This window comes from Porites lutea, chromosome 9 (genome assembly GCF_958299795.1).
Source record: "Porites lutea chromosome 9, jaPorLute2.1, whole genome shotgun sequence".
Taxonomy (NCBI): Eukaryota; Metazoa; Cnidaria; class Anthozoa; order Scleractinia; family Poritidae; genus Porites; species Porites lutea.
In genome coordinates this window covers 4,016,753-4,032,198 of record NC_133209.1, presented here as the reverse complement: position 1 = coordinate 4,032,198, position 15,446 = coordinate 4,016,753, and the positions used below count along the sequence as shown (strand labels likewise).

The window sequence follows — 15,446 nt, the reverse complement described above, 5'->3', positions numbered from 1 at the left end:
AACAGGGTATACAATTTCACAACAGGGTGACCATTTGCTCAGAAGCTTTTAAATGAGCATGAAGGTTGGTGATGAGGGGTCTACATTTGTGGTGAGACAAAGGTAAAGCAAGAGGAACACATACACCATCCCACGGCCTGGCTAGTACCTCACACATGCGCACAGCCATATCACCCACACAGTGGTAGCCATGGATAGCTGTTTCACCCTTTCTGGGGCTCATCAGCATGGCATAGCTGTCGGGTCAATGAACGGGGAGAACCTGTGTCTCAAAGACACTTTACTGCCAAGGTGAGTGCAAAGCACTCCTTTAAGCACCAGCTCCACACAATACATGTGGGAGCTATTGGCTGGGAACCACATCGCAGTCCTCCCACAGCATGTGCGGGGAAGGCAGATCAGGAGTTACCCTGATTTGTGGGCCAGTAAATTCAATAAGACAAGCTTAAAGCAACTGGCACACATACACCATCCCATGGCCTCGCCAGTACCTCACACATGCGCACAGCCATATCACCCGGGCAGGGGCAGCCATGGACAGTTGTTTTACCCTTTTGGTTGGTGTATGTGTGCCCTTTGTTTTAAGTTTGCATGAGGTGCTGGCCGGGCTGTGGGTTGGTGTATGTGTGCCCCTTGCTAAATTTAACTTTGTCTTACGTTTGTGGTACATTTTTGTCTTAAACAGGGTCAGGAATGGAAAGCCTTAGCAGCAGTACATCTCTACCAAAACCTCCCTTGATGCCCCCCACCCAGGGGCTCTGGGTGTCCACTTTGGTGAGATTTATATCTTGTAGAGGTATCTCTTAAGAGAGAGTTATTAACCATATTCACTTAACCCTTTAAGCCCCAATATCAACATGCAAATCCTCCAAACTGATCTCCATACATTTCCTTTAAGAATTAGTAGAGAGAATTTAATGTTAGATCAAGGCCTTTTCTCTTGGGTGATCATTTTATTAATTCTCATGACTTTTCTCTTGACAGTGTATGGATATTGTTAGGAGAAAATTGGTCTTGGTCACTATTGGGACTTACAGGGTTAATAGTTACAGTCATACATGCCAGGTCAAGACCTACCCTCATCTATGCCATTAATGAATCAATTACCTGAAAAATGATTCTGTTAGTTGTTGCCGCAATCATTATCAAATTCAAATCTTCATTCCTTTATACATAAAGAACAGTAAATTTTCCTAACGATAATCTACCTGTATTTGGTCACCTTGAAAACCCTTTGAATGGATAAAATAAATTTAAAGACATTTACATCAAATTCAAGAAAACTGAGTGAGTAGAAATTTCATTACTACATCACGTGTGAATTCACTGCTCATTTCGCATGCAGGAGTACAGAGATGAATCTACAACTGCCCCAGGGGGAGGGAGGTACTCAACAAATTAATGTTTGTACGGGGAGGCTCCGCCCCGAGGTCCAACCCCTTACCCTTTTATATCACTGTACCATTTTTCACAAAAAAGGTACCCCTTTCGTACACCTTCTATTGACAAATGGTACCCCTTTCACACACCTTGCTTAGAACTTTTCATCCCTTTTAACTGCTGGAAATGCACTGTCTTTTAAATAGGAATCACTCACAATAATAGAACATTTCCTTGACTTTATAACGCCATAAAATTCATCTGCTAGCCCTTTTGGGCCCTTCATACACCCAAATGACAGATTTCCCTCCCCTTTTACATACTCCAACTAGTGAAATCCCTACCCTTTCATATACCTGAAGCCTGAAAAAGATACCCCTTTCGGGTGGAGCCTCCCCGTATAGGCTATCATAGGGAGTACCCCCCACCCCCCAGGCAACTACCAACAGATTCAACAATCTAATAATGGAATCTTGGTGAACAGGGTACACTTTACCCGGCAGGCTTTCATTACTTTTAGGGGACTGTCACTCTACAGAGGAAAACAAGTGCAAGCAAAATGACAAGTTTAATGCAACGAAAAAAACAATATTCCCCAAAAGTAAGGATAGCTACCTAGCTTGATAGTAATATTTGCTTAATAGTCATCTTCTTGAAATTCATATATTCATCATTTCAGTTACTTTCTCTGTAGCTCACAATAATAATTATGGAGGAGGTAACAAGCACTTTACAGTCTTTGAAGATGAGATGTTGGTATAAGCCTTCTGATGAGGAAATGAGATAACTGACGGATTAAGCCTTTACCGTTGAGAGATGAATCAGGTTAGTCAGTGACGCCACAGTTGAAATAGACCACTAAACAGTGATTATTTGATTCTTTTCTTAACTGTTCTCGGCGTGCAGCGTTCCAATAATTGTCAAGGTGATGAGCAATCAAGGATCGAAACTTGAATATTTATCAACTCCTGAAGTTCAGTTGCTTCCCAGTCCTTCATCGACCAGCTGGCCATAAATGATTGTTTTGATGTGTTTATGCTAGTTTTCCAAACGAATACAAAAGTCTCATTCCCAGACGCTAGATTCCCTCATAAGTAGTATAAATTAGGCATCGAAGAATCAATTATGACCGATCTGTGCAAAGCGATTAGCAACAAAGTTTGAAGCATCTATGAACCTTTCCACACAGTTCACAAGACACGTTTCCGTCCTGGAATCCAGCTTTGATCCTATTTTTTCCACACACCTATCCCAACAAGTATCGGTTAAGTTATGAACAAGGCCCTGAAACTTGGCTTTTTCTTGTTCTGCTAATATAAATTTCTGTATTTCAAGATCTACTTGCCCTTTGCCCGCCATCGTGAGCCAGCGTAAGTAACCCTGTCATGTAATGGTTAACAAAATGAAATAAGGCATCATATAACAGTAATGGACTGCACCCTAGCGGCGGAGGGACTCGCAAAGGATGCTAGCCTGTTCCAAGCGTTCAGATAGTGGAGAGCGGTGCGAAGTAAAGATAGCGATGAAAAGTAGAGGGGGACTGGGGAGAGAGGTGCGGGAATAAGTCTATTTAAAACAAATCTAACAGGCGTTCCCTCTCTCACCTCCCCCCCTCCCTCGCTTTTATTTTTTCGCGCTCCTTTTTTCTTCGCACCGCTCCCCACTATCTGAACGCCTGGAACAGGCTAAAAGGATGCTCGTTCGTCGTCTCGCTTAGGGGCTGGGGAAGGTGGGGGGTGGGGTAAATTGCAGATTTTTGTCTCTGTAAATATGAGCATTAAAGGCCTTTACCTTATTGTTTCTAATTTAAAATTTCGCAAGTATTTAATTTCGCGATTTTGGCGAGAGAATATTTCGCGGGGTTTTATTTTCGCGATCTCAACACGCAAATATGAGAGAAGGACATTAACAACACAACACTTTTCCCCTTTTTTTTAGTTTATTAAATTTTCTTTAAAAATGAAAGCTTATGGGCATATACACGCGTAGCCTGACAGCTCTTTCAATAGCCTGCGTAGCAAGCGTTTCCGTGTGGTTTCGGAGCAAAGAATGACAGAGGAACGGGATTTTTAGTTTTGGCCTACGAGACCGCACGGAAAAAAAGAAAAAGAAAAAAAAGGCGCTAGCTAAGCAGGCTACTCTTTCAAGAAAGCCCCTATCTTATCGATTTACTATCCTCTATTTAAAAACCAGGTTTGCTGTTCAAACTTATTATATTAAATATACTAAAAATATATCGGTTGTAAATAAAATCTACCATAATATGTAATAAGCTTACCGTAAATGACCAAATAAATGCCCGCTTCCAAATACACTTCTCTTAACTAAATAACTCCCCCTCTATGCTGTTAAAATTGCATTGGACGCCCTTCTGTAATAGACGCCCCCTATGAGAATTACTCCAAAATACTAGGATTAAGCAAAATCATTCAATTCATTCCGTTTCGTCCTTGGTTAACAAGGCTTTGCGTATTTCATCTTGTGCAATATCAAGTTAAAGGTAAGGATAGACTAAACGACAATAACCCTGAGCGAGGATTCTGACAACGATGTTGGGATTTCAAAGAGAGAAATGGATCTCTAGACGGCCTAGACATATCAATTGATGGAGTGGATATTCCGCTGTTTTTAAACTCTCTTAATATTTTCGCCCAAAGCTTATTAGTTTGGTTGAGCTTGTTACAGTTATGCGAATAAACGCCGGCCTCTCTTTTAAACGCCCCCTATCTAATCACGCCCTGTCTTGGACCCCTAAACTTAAATAGACGCCCAGGACGTTTATTAGGTCATTTATGGTATGTTGATCGCGAATCACATTTGCAACAAAATTTGAAAATATAACAATTATTTAAAAATAATTAACATCCTAGGAAAATATTTTAGAATCTATTACACGTTTCTACTGTCCTCTCTGCTATCAAGGGTTAGACAAAAAATATAATTGAAAAAAACAAAATAAAATGCCTACCAAAGGCAAGATTTTGCTTTACTTTGGTCGCCCAAAACTCCGAGGGACTGCTTGGGCTTTAGCTGTTAATTAAAAAAAATCAAGACCTTGTTTTCCCATCAGAAGCCTTATGAAAACCTATTAATTAGCCCAAAGGTTGATTCTCCGCAGTTGTATGCCGATGGCAAATCTTTTGTCTCAGCCATAACCATCACGGAGGCCAACTTTCTCAATAATTTAACTTCAATATTGCACCCTTCTCTCCTTAACCAATTTTACAATTCGTTCTCTTATCACTACCGATACTGGTAACCGGTCATCTCGCCGCCAAACCATCTCGCCATCAACAAAGTCGCCACTGAGAAGTCAATTCGCTGCCATCAACTCGAATAAGCTTGGCGAAGAAGTAGAAAATCCTAAGTAGTCCCAGGTGAGTACACAGTCGATTTATTTTGATTTCGTTGGTGGCGAGATTACCGTAAACCCCATTACTTGGTGTTAGAGGGACTGTGTCAGGGCTGTCAAGTTCATTGAGATAATTGTGCATGTAACGCGTCCTTTTTTCGTTAAGGAACTTGACGTTAGCAAGGAATTTACTTGTAAATGACAAATTCATAGCTCTATATCAAACAAATATAGCTCTCAAAGCATCATATGATATCAAACGCTACAAACATCAAACATGAGCTTTGACAGCAAAATTGTTAGGCTAACAAGCTTTCAAAAACTGCAATATTTTGTTTCAATCCGTCTTAAATTTGTCAGCCGTGCCTTCTTTTGCATTTGCTGTTATCTATAACTTCTTTGATGTTTTGATCCGTTATTTTTAAGCTTAATCTAATTTGGTGGCCACTCTCACTGTTTGAGTTTTGCTACATTTTATGACACAGCTCCTTTAACGATGACCTAAAATCAACTAACAAATTTTTAGATGTACAATAAGCAGAGGGTGCATGGGTACAATTAATGGAGACCTTTAGATTCGAGCACAAGATCAACAATGAGTATGAGATTTGCTTTTAAGTACTTTCGCACAATGTTGTCAAAAATTAGACACCTATTTGCATATTTTTTCACCAAAAAAGTTAGCACTCAGTTATCTTTATTGGAGGAACGTCAGGTTAAGCCCCCTTCCGATCACAAAATGATAAAACTTCTAACATCTGATAACTTTTTTCCGCCACTACGACATTCTTGCAAAAACTTGAGGTAGAATGATGACGGCTACTAAGAAAATCTCGAACTTGTAGTACTCTTTTTCAACTTAGAATCGAAAGGTCTCTGATATAATGTCCGTCAAGGGGGAAAATGGAAAATGTGAGCCTATGAATGGTGAGGCCCACTGTAGGTCCATGTGGCCGTGGTTCTTCTGAGACTGTGAGAGGTTCCACTGCACTCCTCAAAAATTTGCTCCTTAATTGTTTCAGCTCGACTGATTTGTTATGCACACACACAGTTGTTATTTGGGTCAGGAGATTTAGTTGGTGGACACTTGATATCTTTCTTACACACACATTGACAATCATTGACATCCCATTTCATATTATGTGGACAGTCTTCCTTTGCCTTGGCACACACACAATTGCATGTTCCACGGTCATACTATAAAAAAAACATATGTAAATTAAATAAATAAGTAAATAAATAAAAGAATTACAAGAAAAGTGCTTAATTTGAGTGTTAATGCACTCAGCATGAAAGAGCTATAATTGTGGACACTACTTTTATGTCCCCTACTGGAGACGATGCCGCCATTTTGCGTGGTCATCTGAGCCACATGAAGGCCCTCCTGCTTTGCAACTTCAAGCGCTCTCCCAACTGAGCTAATCCCATTGTTGTTTAAGCAAACTATAGTCATTTGTTACCTTGAGGGTACTTTTGATACAGAAATACTGTCTTAAAGTTATTTTGTGTAACTGAATTGTAACTACACTGGTAATTTTCTTACTCATTTTGTAGACTGCTTGCAGTCCAGACTTCTTTTACGTAATTTTAATACAAACACCTACATAGCAGTTTCTACAAGTTGAGATGCTCTTCAACTTAAATTATGAAAACCTGAAATTATGCAAATTGTATTGCTTTTTAATTGGCTGTAAAGTAATTCTTCACAACACAGTACAAGTACAGGTTTAGATGGTTTAGGGGCCTGGATTTAAACTTGGTTGCCTCACTCAGTCCAAAATCAATTGCTAAGCCATGCTTGTAACACCCTGGCAGCAGAGATAGCCTTTCCTTCGCTTGATCAATTTTGGTGTACTCAAGAAAAGACTGCAGAAGTCGAGCAAGAGCTCTGTTGAGCATGTGCTAGATGTTGCTAGGATATAGTTTTGAACCCAGGCCTAATAGCTGTGCGCTTGATACAGCAGGCTTAATAGGCCTTTTGCATTAGTTGATCGGGTGATCAACTTTTGGGAAACACAAAAACAGTTCACTGTTGAAATGTTTTATTTGCACAAGCTGAAAGAGCATATTAAAATTAGCTGTAACCTGTAAATTTTTAGCCGTATATCTCAAAAGTAGCAGTTGTGATGGCCTCTGAAAATTAGAAGGATTTGAATGAGAAAAACAACTTTTGCCACCCAGTCACGCTTGACTGGTTTTCCATACAAATCCTCGTAAAATTCGAAATTTTCAAACTGACATGAAATAGTTCCTTAATTAAGCATTGGGGGGCTCAAATCTCATTTTAATATGTTCTTTGAGCTCGTGCTAACAAAATTTTTCAAAAGCGAACTGTTTTCATGTTTATCGAAAGTTGATCATGTGATCAACTACCTGTAATGCAAAAGGCCTATGAAATATAGAGGCTCTGCTCACAGGGTATGCTTGTAAAATCGACACCTGGTCTGCCTATGGCTATGGTCAGTTAGGATCCTCACCTAGCTGTGATGCTAATTTGCAAATATTTGATTCTGTCCTAATTTGTGGGCCACAATAGTTTTTGAAAGTTTTTTGATCACCAGTGTAAACTGTGTTACTTAAAACGCCAAGTTTTTTTTTTTTTTTTTAAATCTCTTTTTAGGTCAATATACACAATTGATACTTGTAACTAATATTTACCTTAAAAGGTGCTTTGCAGTCCAGATTTTGATATTGACGTTTGCAGACACAACCACATATATCTTTGTCCCAATCTTGTCGATTGCTGTCACATGTCGCCGCTGACGACGTGCAATTACAGTCGCATTTAAGATGTTCTTCAACTGGAACTACTATGTGTTCGAAGGTAAAGCTAGAGCCTGCTAAAACTGTTGAGAAAGGAAGATTACAGATTCATATCATCAAACCTACAGTAACCAGTGTTCTGTTCAAACACAAAAACTCTGGGACAAATAAAATGTGACCAAACGTTTTCCCAAGTTAACATTTCTCCACTTAAAAATTGTAGGATAGCCAATTTATCATTGGTTAACAAGGTTCAAAACAACAGTCTGTCAATTAAATTTGGTTTCTTGGTGACACTTGTATGCCTAAAAAAGTTTTTCTAAAGCAAAAAGAAAAACAATAGACAATATTGGCATTTAAAAGAATTTGGGCATGGCTGTCTACAGCCCCTCCAACCCTTTTATACGCAAGTGTGCATATACGCGCTCTTCCAGGTGTGGATAATTTTTGGACAGATAATATAATGTGGTCAAACAAACGTATTAAGTATCAGGCCCCTTCAAAAGGTAAGTCACCATTTTGGTGATTCTAGAAACAAATTCTGTTTGTTTTCCTTGGGATTCCTCTCCACATGTGCCAGGTAAAAATATTTTAGTAATTTAAAAGTGGCCTATCAACATTTAGCAGGCAAAGAAAGTGGCTGATAATGTCATGAACATCCCATTTAACCCTTTAAGCCCCAATATCCACAAACAAATTCTCCAAACTGATCTCTATACATTTTCTTACAGAATTAGTTGGGAGAAATTGATAAAAAATCAGAGATTTTTCTCTTTGTGATCGTTTGATTAATTCTCATAGATGTTGCACTTGACAATCTATGGATATTGTTAGGAAAATATTGATGTTGGTCACTATTGGGACTTAAAGAGTTAATGGCAAAGAAGGTGATTTTAAAGACTTTGAGGGCTCTGAAGTTGACGAAGGTGATGAAATCTCTGGGCATCGCTCTTGGTAAGATATGGTAGTGAACAATGACAAAATTTGTCAATTTTCCTCAATAGTTCTGCACTTGAAAGATTGATTAAGGCCTTATGAACACAAAAGTTACTTACGTGTCATGCTCTCCAAATTCATTCCAAGTTTTATAAGATAAGCATTAACTGGTTTCATACGCGTAGCAGTTGGTTTGCAAGAATGTGCTCTTACATAGCAACAACCACCACAGCGGTTCACCACTGCACAATGTGGATGTACTGAATACCCATAGCCATAGGATTCAACTGGAAGTCTCACTGCTGTTGGCCGTGCAGAACATCTCACTTGTGAACACGCCAGTGAAGAACCTATGAAAAAATGATATCATCAAAACTCTGTCACAACTTGAATCATAGCCTGCAAAAAAATTCTCACTCCTTGCCACTTGGGAGGTTTTGCCAGGAGAGATGTCTGCGCCTCAGCGACAGAAATTCCATACTGTCTGATGACAATAATTTATGTTTACATAATTCATCCGGCAGTTATGGGGCTCCAAACGCAAATTTATTGGATTTTATGTTTCTCTTGGTTGATTTTGATAAAGTTTTGTGTTCATCTGCAAATGAGCTCCATCAAAACTCAAATGCTTCTTCCAGAGAAGAATATATCCACGGATATTGACAGTTTTGTCATAGGTTCATCGCGTTCACATTTATAAAATGCATATAAAATGCTTGCCTAAATTTATCAAAGTGTGGCCAATTCCAAAAGGTAAATTTAGTAACCAGTTTTTTTTAAAAAAAACCTGAAATAAGAAATGGGGGAGGGAGAGGGAGCAAGAGAACTTCTCTGTGGTAAGTTTATTAGAAAAGCTTGATCTAATATACCATACTGAATATTCATTAACCCAGCTAGATTGGAAATGTGACATAATTGTATCAATTTATTATTTGTCTGATCATCAAGCATAGTGAATTTGTGAGGAATTTGAACACTTGGAGCATGCTAACATGAAAAAATAATTCAGAAGCTATGAAGCTTTAACCCTTTAGGCCCCAATATCCACTTACAAATTCTCCAAACTGATCTCTATACATTTCCATAAAGAATAAGTAAAGAGAATTTGATAAAAGATCGAAGCATCTTCTCTCTGTTAATCATTTGATTAATTCTCATAACCATTTCTCTCGACAATCTATGGATATCTTTAGGAGAAAATTGATGTTGATCACTATTGGGATTTAAAGGGTTAAAACGAGTTCTTGACTACTCATAGCCAGTTTAGGGGCCTATTTCCAGGAATTCTTGTTACTTATATCTTGAAAATTGAGGAGCACTAGACACTGCTGACTGCATTCGGCAAACTTTTACGCCCTTGCTCTTACAGATAAGGTAAAAGATAAGGTAAAGAGGTAAAGAGGTCGAAAACAGCTGGAGCTTATCCCTCTTTCCTTAACATGAATCATGCCAATTAAGGAGTATTGCTGCCCCCCACCCAGGGTTCTCAATAGATTTTTAAGTAGGAGGTGATTACTGATAAAGTAGGAGGCTCTTCAGCATAGCCAGAGGTGTCAAAACAAAGCAAAGAAAAGCGACCTAAACACAAAGTAAGCGGCTATAAATCCCAAAGTAAGCGGCGATCAATCGCCGGGTGCCGCCTTCTATTGAGAACCCTGCCCAACCCCCCTGGATGGGATGGTAGTCCATCACAGGGTTACCCCCCAGCAGCATGACGCCAGTACCCATTTATACAGTTGTACACCTGATTGAAGAGAGACAAAGTGGAGTAAAGTTCCTTGTCAAAGGAAACAGCACAGTGGACGAGGCTTAAACCCCAGACCTCTAGATCTGGAGTTCAAGGTGTTAAACGGTCGGCCACACACACATTGCGTGTCTATGTTACAGGTCAAAATTAAATTCAGCTTAAAACTTTTTAACCTATGTTGATTCTTGATCTTTGTGCTAGCTAGATCAGAGACAAAGGAAACTGAGAATCAACCTAGGTTAAAAAACTTTAACCGGAATTTAATTTTGACCAGTAACATTATACTCCTACCACTGGTCATTCTAGAACGTCTCATCTGTCACACTTATTAACCAGTTGGGGATACTTGCTAGCTAAAAGAATTATCATCCTTATTTTGAGCAAAACTACAGTTGAACCTTCATGTGCCAACCTCCACCTCCCATAAGAGACAACTTTATCCAGAAAATTTTCCCAGTCAAAGCCTTACAATCAGAATCTCTCGTAGATGACCTCGTCCTGTAAGCTTACTTACTTACCTGAACTGCCATGCGATCCACTTTGAGAGTTACCTCCTATGATGTTAGAAGAAAAAAATTACTTGTCAGTAACTCTCCCAGCACACTGTGTTATTCCAAATTAACTCCAATGGAATCCAATGGTCCAAACACTTATGAGCTTATAAGATTTCATTTTGTTTGCCTATTGCACTTAAATGCAGTCCTTTAGAAATCAGCTCCAAAAAAAATTCCCAACATTTGACAAATTGAATGAGAAAGAATAATACTGATGACATTTGAAACAGCACAAATTCACTTGGTAAGAGATATTTTTGCCCCCATCAACATTGTGGTTGCTTGAACTCCCTATACTAGTCATGAACGAAGAAGAAGTGAAAGTATGGGGGGGGGGCACAAATTTCTAAAATTGTCATGGACTAACTGAAATTGAAAAAATGTTGGCAAGTATATACTTAGAATTCTCCATTTTAGGGTGCAAAGTCATGAGCCATCATAAAGAATATAGATGTATAGTTACCATTAGGAAGGGATATATTTAACATTTGGAAAAGCTCCTCCTCCGATTTAATGTCTGATGTGTTGAAACTTTTGAGGACTACACCCTATAGAAGCAAAGTTGGTATTAGTATAGTGCGGAAACACCACAACCACAATCAGTTACACAGAGACTCCAACCCTCCCGCTTTGAAACCTCTCGTTTTCACTTAATATTCTCCCGGTTTTAAAACTCTTCCTTTTTTTGTTTAACCAGTCTTTTTAGCACGATTCTTTGCGATTATTTTTTGTGGGATTTTTCAACCATTTTTATCCTTATGGCATTCAAACATGAGCCTGTGATAATTTTGGGTGCGGTAATACACTGGATTGCCTCAACTTTGTACTAGGTTTGCGTTCACTTGTGGTCTCAAAATGCTGGTAAAGGCATCTTAGAGGCACATATCTTAAAACTTTTCCTGGGGGAGCATGACCCCAGATCCCCCTTTGGTGCTCATGGGAGGGGCTATGCCACTCCTAAAACCTCACTTTTTAGTTGACAGGGTTGGAATCTCTGGTTACAATAATTTATTATCCAAAATATGGTAGAATCATATCGCAACAAGGGCAGTAACATTTGATTAGAGTAAACATACCAGGGGTGTAGTTTTGGCATTTTTTGAAAGGGGGTTTAAAATGGAGGGTGCAGAACTCACTAAAATGTGATCAACACCAAAACTCATACGACAGAGTGGTAGTGTACTGTCTCAATATTTGTGTAGGTATCTTGCAAGTTTTTGAAAAATCCTTGTTCTAACATATTAGCCCAATGCTGTGCTCTTGCAGCAGCCAGAGAAAATTTTGCTTTAATTGGCCACTAGAAAATCTTAGTTTTCTCATAAAAAACTGGGTTTCACTGGTTTGAAGCACTGGTCTCTCTTAAACTTTCTCTTTTAAAGCATTACCTATATATACAGCCAATCTACCTGTGATATAGCCATGACTATTGCTTAGGATACTTCTCAAAGATGTGAGAACATAGCCTGAGAAAACAGCCGACATTTGCCGACACTACCACTGGTTTCCCTGCCACACGATGTCTGAGAAACGAGGGCAAAAATTCCGTACTGATCATGCATCACTACCCAGATCTGGGTAGTGCTTCTGATTAGTTGAATCAAATTTCCCACGCAGCACGACCAATCAGAAGCACTACCCAGATCTGGGTAGCGCGAGTTAGCAGGGAATGCGAGTTATCCAAGTTTGAGTTAAACAAGTAAAAATGACTGAAAAGTTGAGTGGCATCGAAGGGAAGTTGGAGTTAGTTTGAGTTAGCAGGGAGTTCGAGTAATCCAAGTTCAAGTTAGCCGGGTTCTACTGTAAACGCCCTTTCAGTTTCTTCGAACATCGTTTCTTTCAAAGCGAACTGTTTTCATGTTTCCAGAGAGTTGATCATGTGATCAGCTACTGCAAAAGGCCTCTTATATTCACTGGTTTGATGTGGAAGGAAGGCCAGTATTCATATAAAAAAATATGTGCTTTCAAAAATCTTTTTGGATTTGGGTGGACAGGACTGCTGTCCATTATTAGAAGGAAGTTGTGCTGTATATGAAAGCTAATTGATGAAAAATGAACTATGGGGTCAATTCAATAACACTTAGAGGCAATTTAAAGTACAGTCAAACACATTAGCATGTTATGTTATTTAATTAAAAGATACAACCTTTAATTTGAATAAAATACTGATAAAAGAAATAAAACAGGACACTAGCGATGTCAAACAAGACACTTTTAACCTTCACAATGCTGTTATTCGCCCCTGCGGACTATGTCCATGAAAACACTCAAAAGCCTCAAAAAGTCACTCATTATACATTAGGTAATCAAAAACCATTCTTTGGTGTCCATAGCCCTGGGATTATAGACATGGTGAAGTGTTTGTAATCAAGTGGGTGTCAGTAAAGTGGAGTTCGATTGTATAGCTGTTGTTTTTAGACTCTAATTTCACTAATAGCCACACTTGTAAAAGTTTTTGATTAAACTGGCTCCTGACGTGCCACTCCAATTCGATTTGTTCACTTTTCAAAAATTGCCCATTATGTCTTTCACTTTTGTTGGTTAGTTTTGATGTTGCAACCGAAACCTCCAGAAAATTTGTGTACAGTTTTTTCTTTTTTTGCTTACTGGAACTCATTTTTTGAAACGATGGGTCTGAAACCGCGTGTAAGACGCTGAAAATCATTTTCTTCTCTCCGTCTTGCGCGTATATCGTCCTCTCCCGGATAAGCTTGGATAACTTCTGCTCGTAAAATGGCTTATCCTTCACTAGAAAAACTGTATTCACCACGCCTATATTGACGATGCATCTCTCCCTTTATCCCTTCAGAAATTTATTCTTGTAATTGTACCCTTCAGAAATTGACGTTTCGAACAACAACCCCCTTCTTTCTATTTGTTTTTTATTTAGTTTTAAATTTTTCTTACAACCGGCTATGCATTTCATTAGTGCCGCTGATTTTCCCTTATTCTGCTCAAATTCTGCTTGAAAACGCCTCATTCTGCCGGAAGAATGCTTTCCTCAAAAATCGCTACTCTGCTCGAAATTTATCCAAGCATACTCCCGAATTAGCGTAATTCGGCGCGCTGATTTGCACGCTACCTACATGTGAAAATACTTTTCGTGGTCTTATCCGCATAAAGTCTCAAATTGCACTGCGCAACTTCGAATTCATGATCAAGCTCACCCACTCTTTAGCCTTGTCATAGGTTCTCACAAACAAAACGTTACTTCTAGTACTACTAAAATATGATTATGGTTCATAGTTTACCGTGTACTGGCGGGAATCAGATCTCGTTGGTGCTACGATTGTTGAAGCTGCGGTTGTTGTCGGCGGCGCTGTTGTTGTCAGTGGAGCTGCAGGCTTCGGTGGTGTGCGCATCACACTTTGGAAAATATTGTGAATGTTAATTCCCTTTCCCTTCTTCTTTTTTTTCCCTCCACATGTAAAAGCAGCCAACAGGATGACTAAGAATAACGACACGTTCATGTTCTTTCTGTGTAAAGAAGGGCACTAAAACTTGTTCGTTGTGCTGATGCACACGATATTTATCCAAAACCAAAGCCTATCTGGTAATCGGATCCGTCTTTTGAAGAACGCGGGTTCAATTGTCGGAAATGACGTCATGTATAAAGAAGACAACGTGGTAACAACAGGGTAGGAGTGACAAGTGACTAATTACACCTGCAGGAAGTATCTAGATAATTCTTTCCGGGCATTTGGTACGAAAGAATGCTACAGTTGATTTTTCAAATTACTGTAATCTGTTAAATCACGAAATCTGGAATATACCGGTACATTTTGAATAATTTGGCCTTTTCAAAAGCTCAGGGACTTGACATTTATCACTTCTGGGTGTCACGTTTTCTATTGTTTAACAGAATCCCCCAGGAAATCCCTAATGAACGACTGCCATGTTGCGCACAACAAGTCTCACCTTTCAACATTCAGACACGTCACTAATTTTTTTAAAGCGATTACTGTTATCTGAGAGTGGGGGATTTTTGCTTCCCGAAGATAAAAGCCAACTGAAACATGCCGAAAGGGTCTTCTTCAACTTGCATGTTCTCACGCCAAATTTTGCCAGTTCCTTGATAAAATTATAGCGGAACTTGTTCCCTGGTTGCCAGTTGCCAAAGATTACTGACGTTTTTACTCACGTTTTTACTCACGTTTACCGCGAACGGCAAACGTCTGACTCAAGCTGAGAATTTCTCAGAATAGCTAATAAGCAGATAAAAACAGTCCCCATCGATTCCTATGGTTAAAACTAACTTAAAACTACTTATTGTTGTGTGGAAGCAATAGAGAGTAAACAGAAAATAAGGGGAAAACTTGGACACGTGGTATAAATTCACATCTGCGGCGTAAACGTGAAACTTAATCTCTGTATTGTTTCTCTTTTTCCTCCGACTGTCAACTGGGAATCTTTTTTTAACCGTGACATATGCTGGGAAGGCCTGGCTGGAAACATGGATTTGTATGAGAAAAAATTGTTTCTAAAACTATAACAGAGATTTGTTTGATAAAGATGATGATGATGATAATAGTAATAGTAAAATATATTGTATCTTTATTGCGCCTTACTCTCCAAAGGGAGGCATTGGTCTAGTTACAATAAAGAGTTTCATAACTACAACAAATGATATAAAATATGAAAGGAAACAACAAAATTATACGGCATATACCATTTCGATAATAGTTATACTATAATTTAATTAACTAATCAATTAGAT

The 15,446-nt window shown here is 38.9% G+C and overlaps 1 protein-coding gene across 1 annotated transcript; it reads right to left on the bottom strand.

The window, feature by feature from the left end:
- Positions 1-4,137: 4,137 nt before the first annotated feature.
- On the bottom strand, positions 4,138-14,253 carry LOC140947271 (uncharacterized). The gene is made up of 6 exons (XM_073396329.1): positions 13,981-14,253; positions 11,196-11,280; positions 10,697-10,732; positions 8,551-8,781; positions 7,391-7,578; positions 4,138-5,929 (listed from the first exon to the last, which is right to left on the bottom strand). The coding sequence occupies exons 1-6, from the start codon at positions 14,197-14,199 to the stop codon at positions 5,768-5,770; spliced, it is 921 nt and encodes a 306-aa protein (XP_073252430.1). The 5' UTR covers positions 14,200-14,253; the 3' UTR covers positions 4,138-5,767.
- Between the last annotated feature and the right edge of the window lie 1,193 nt (positions 14,254-15,446).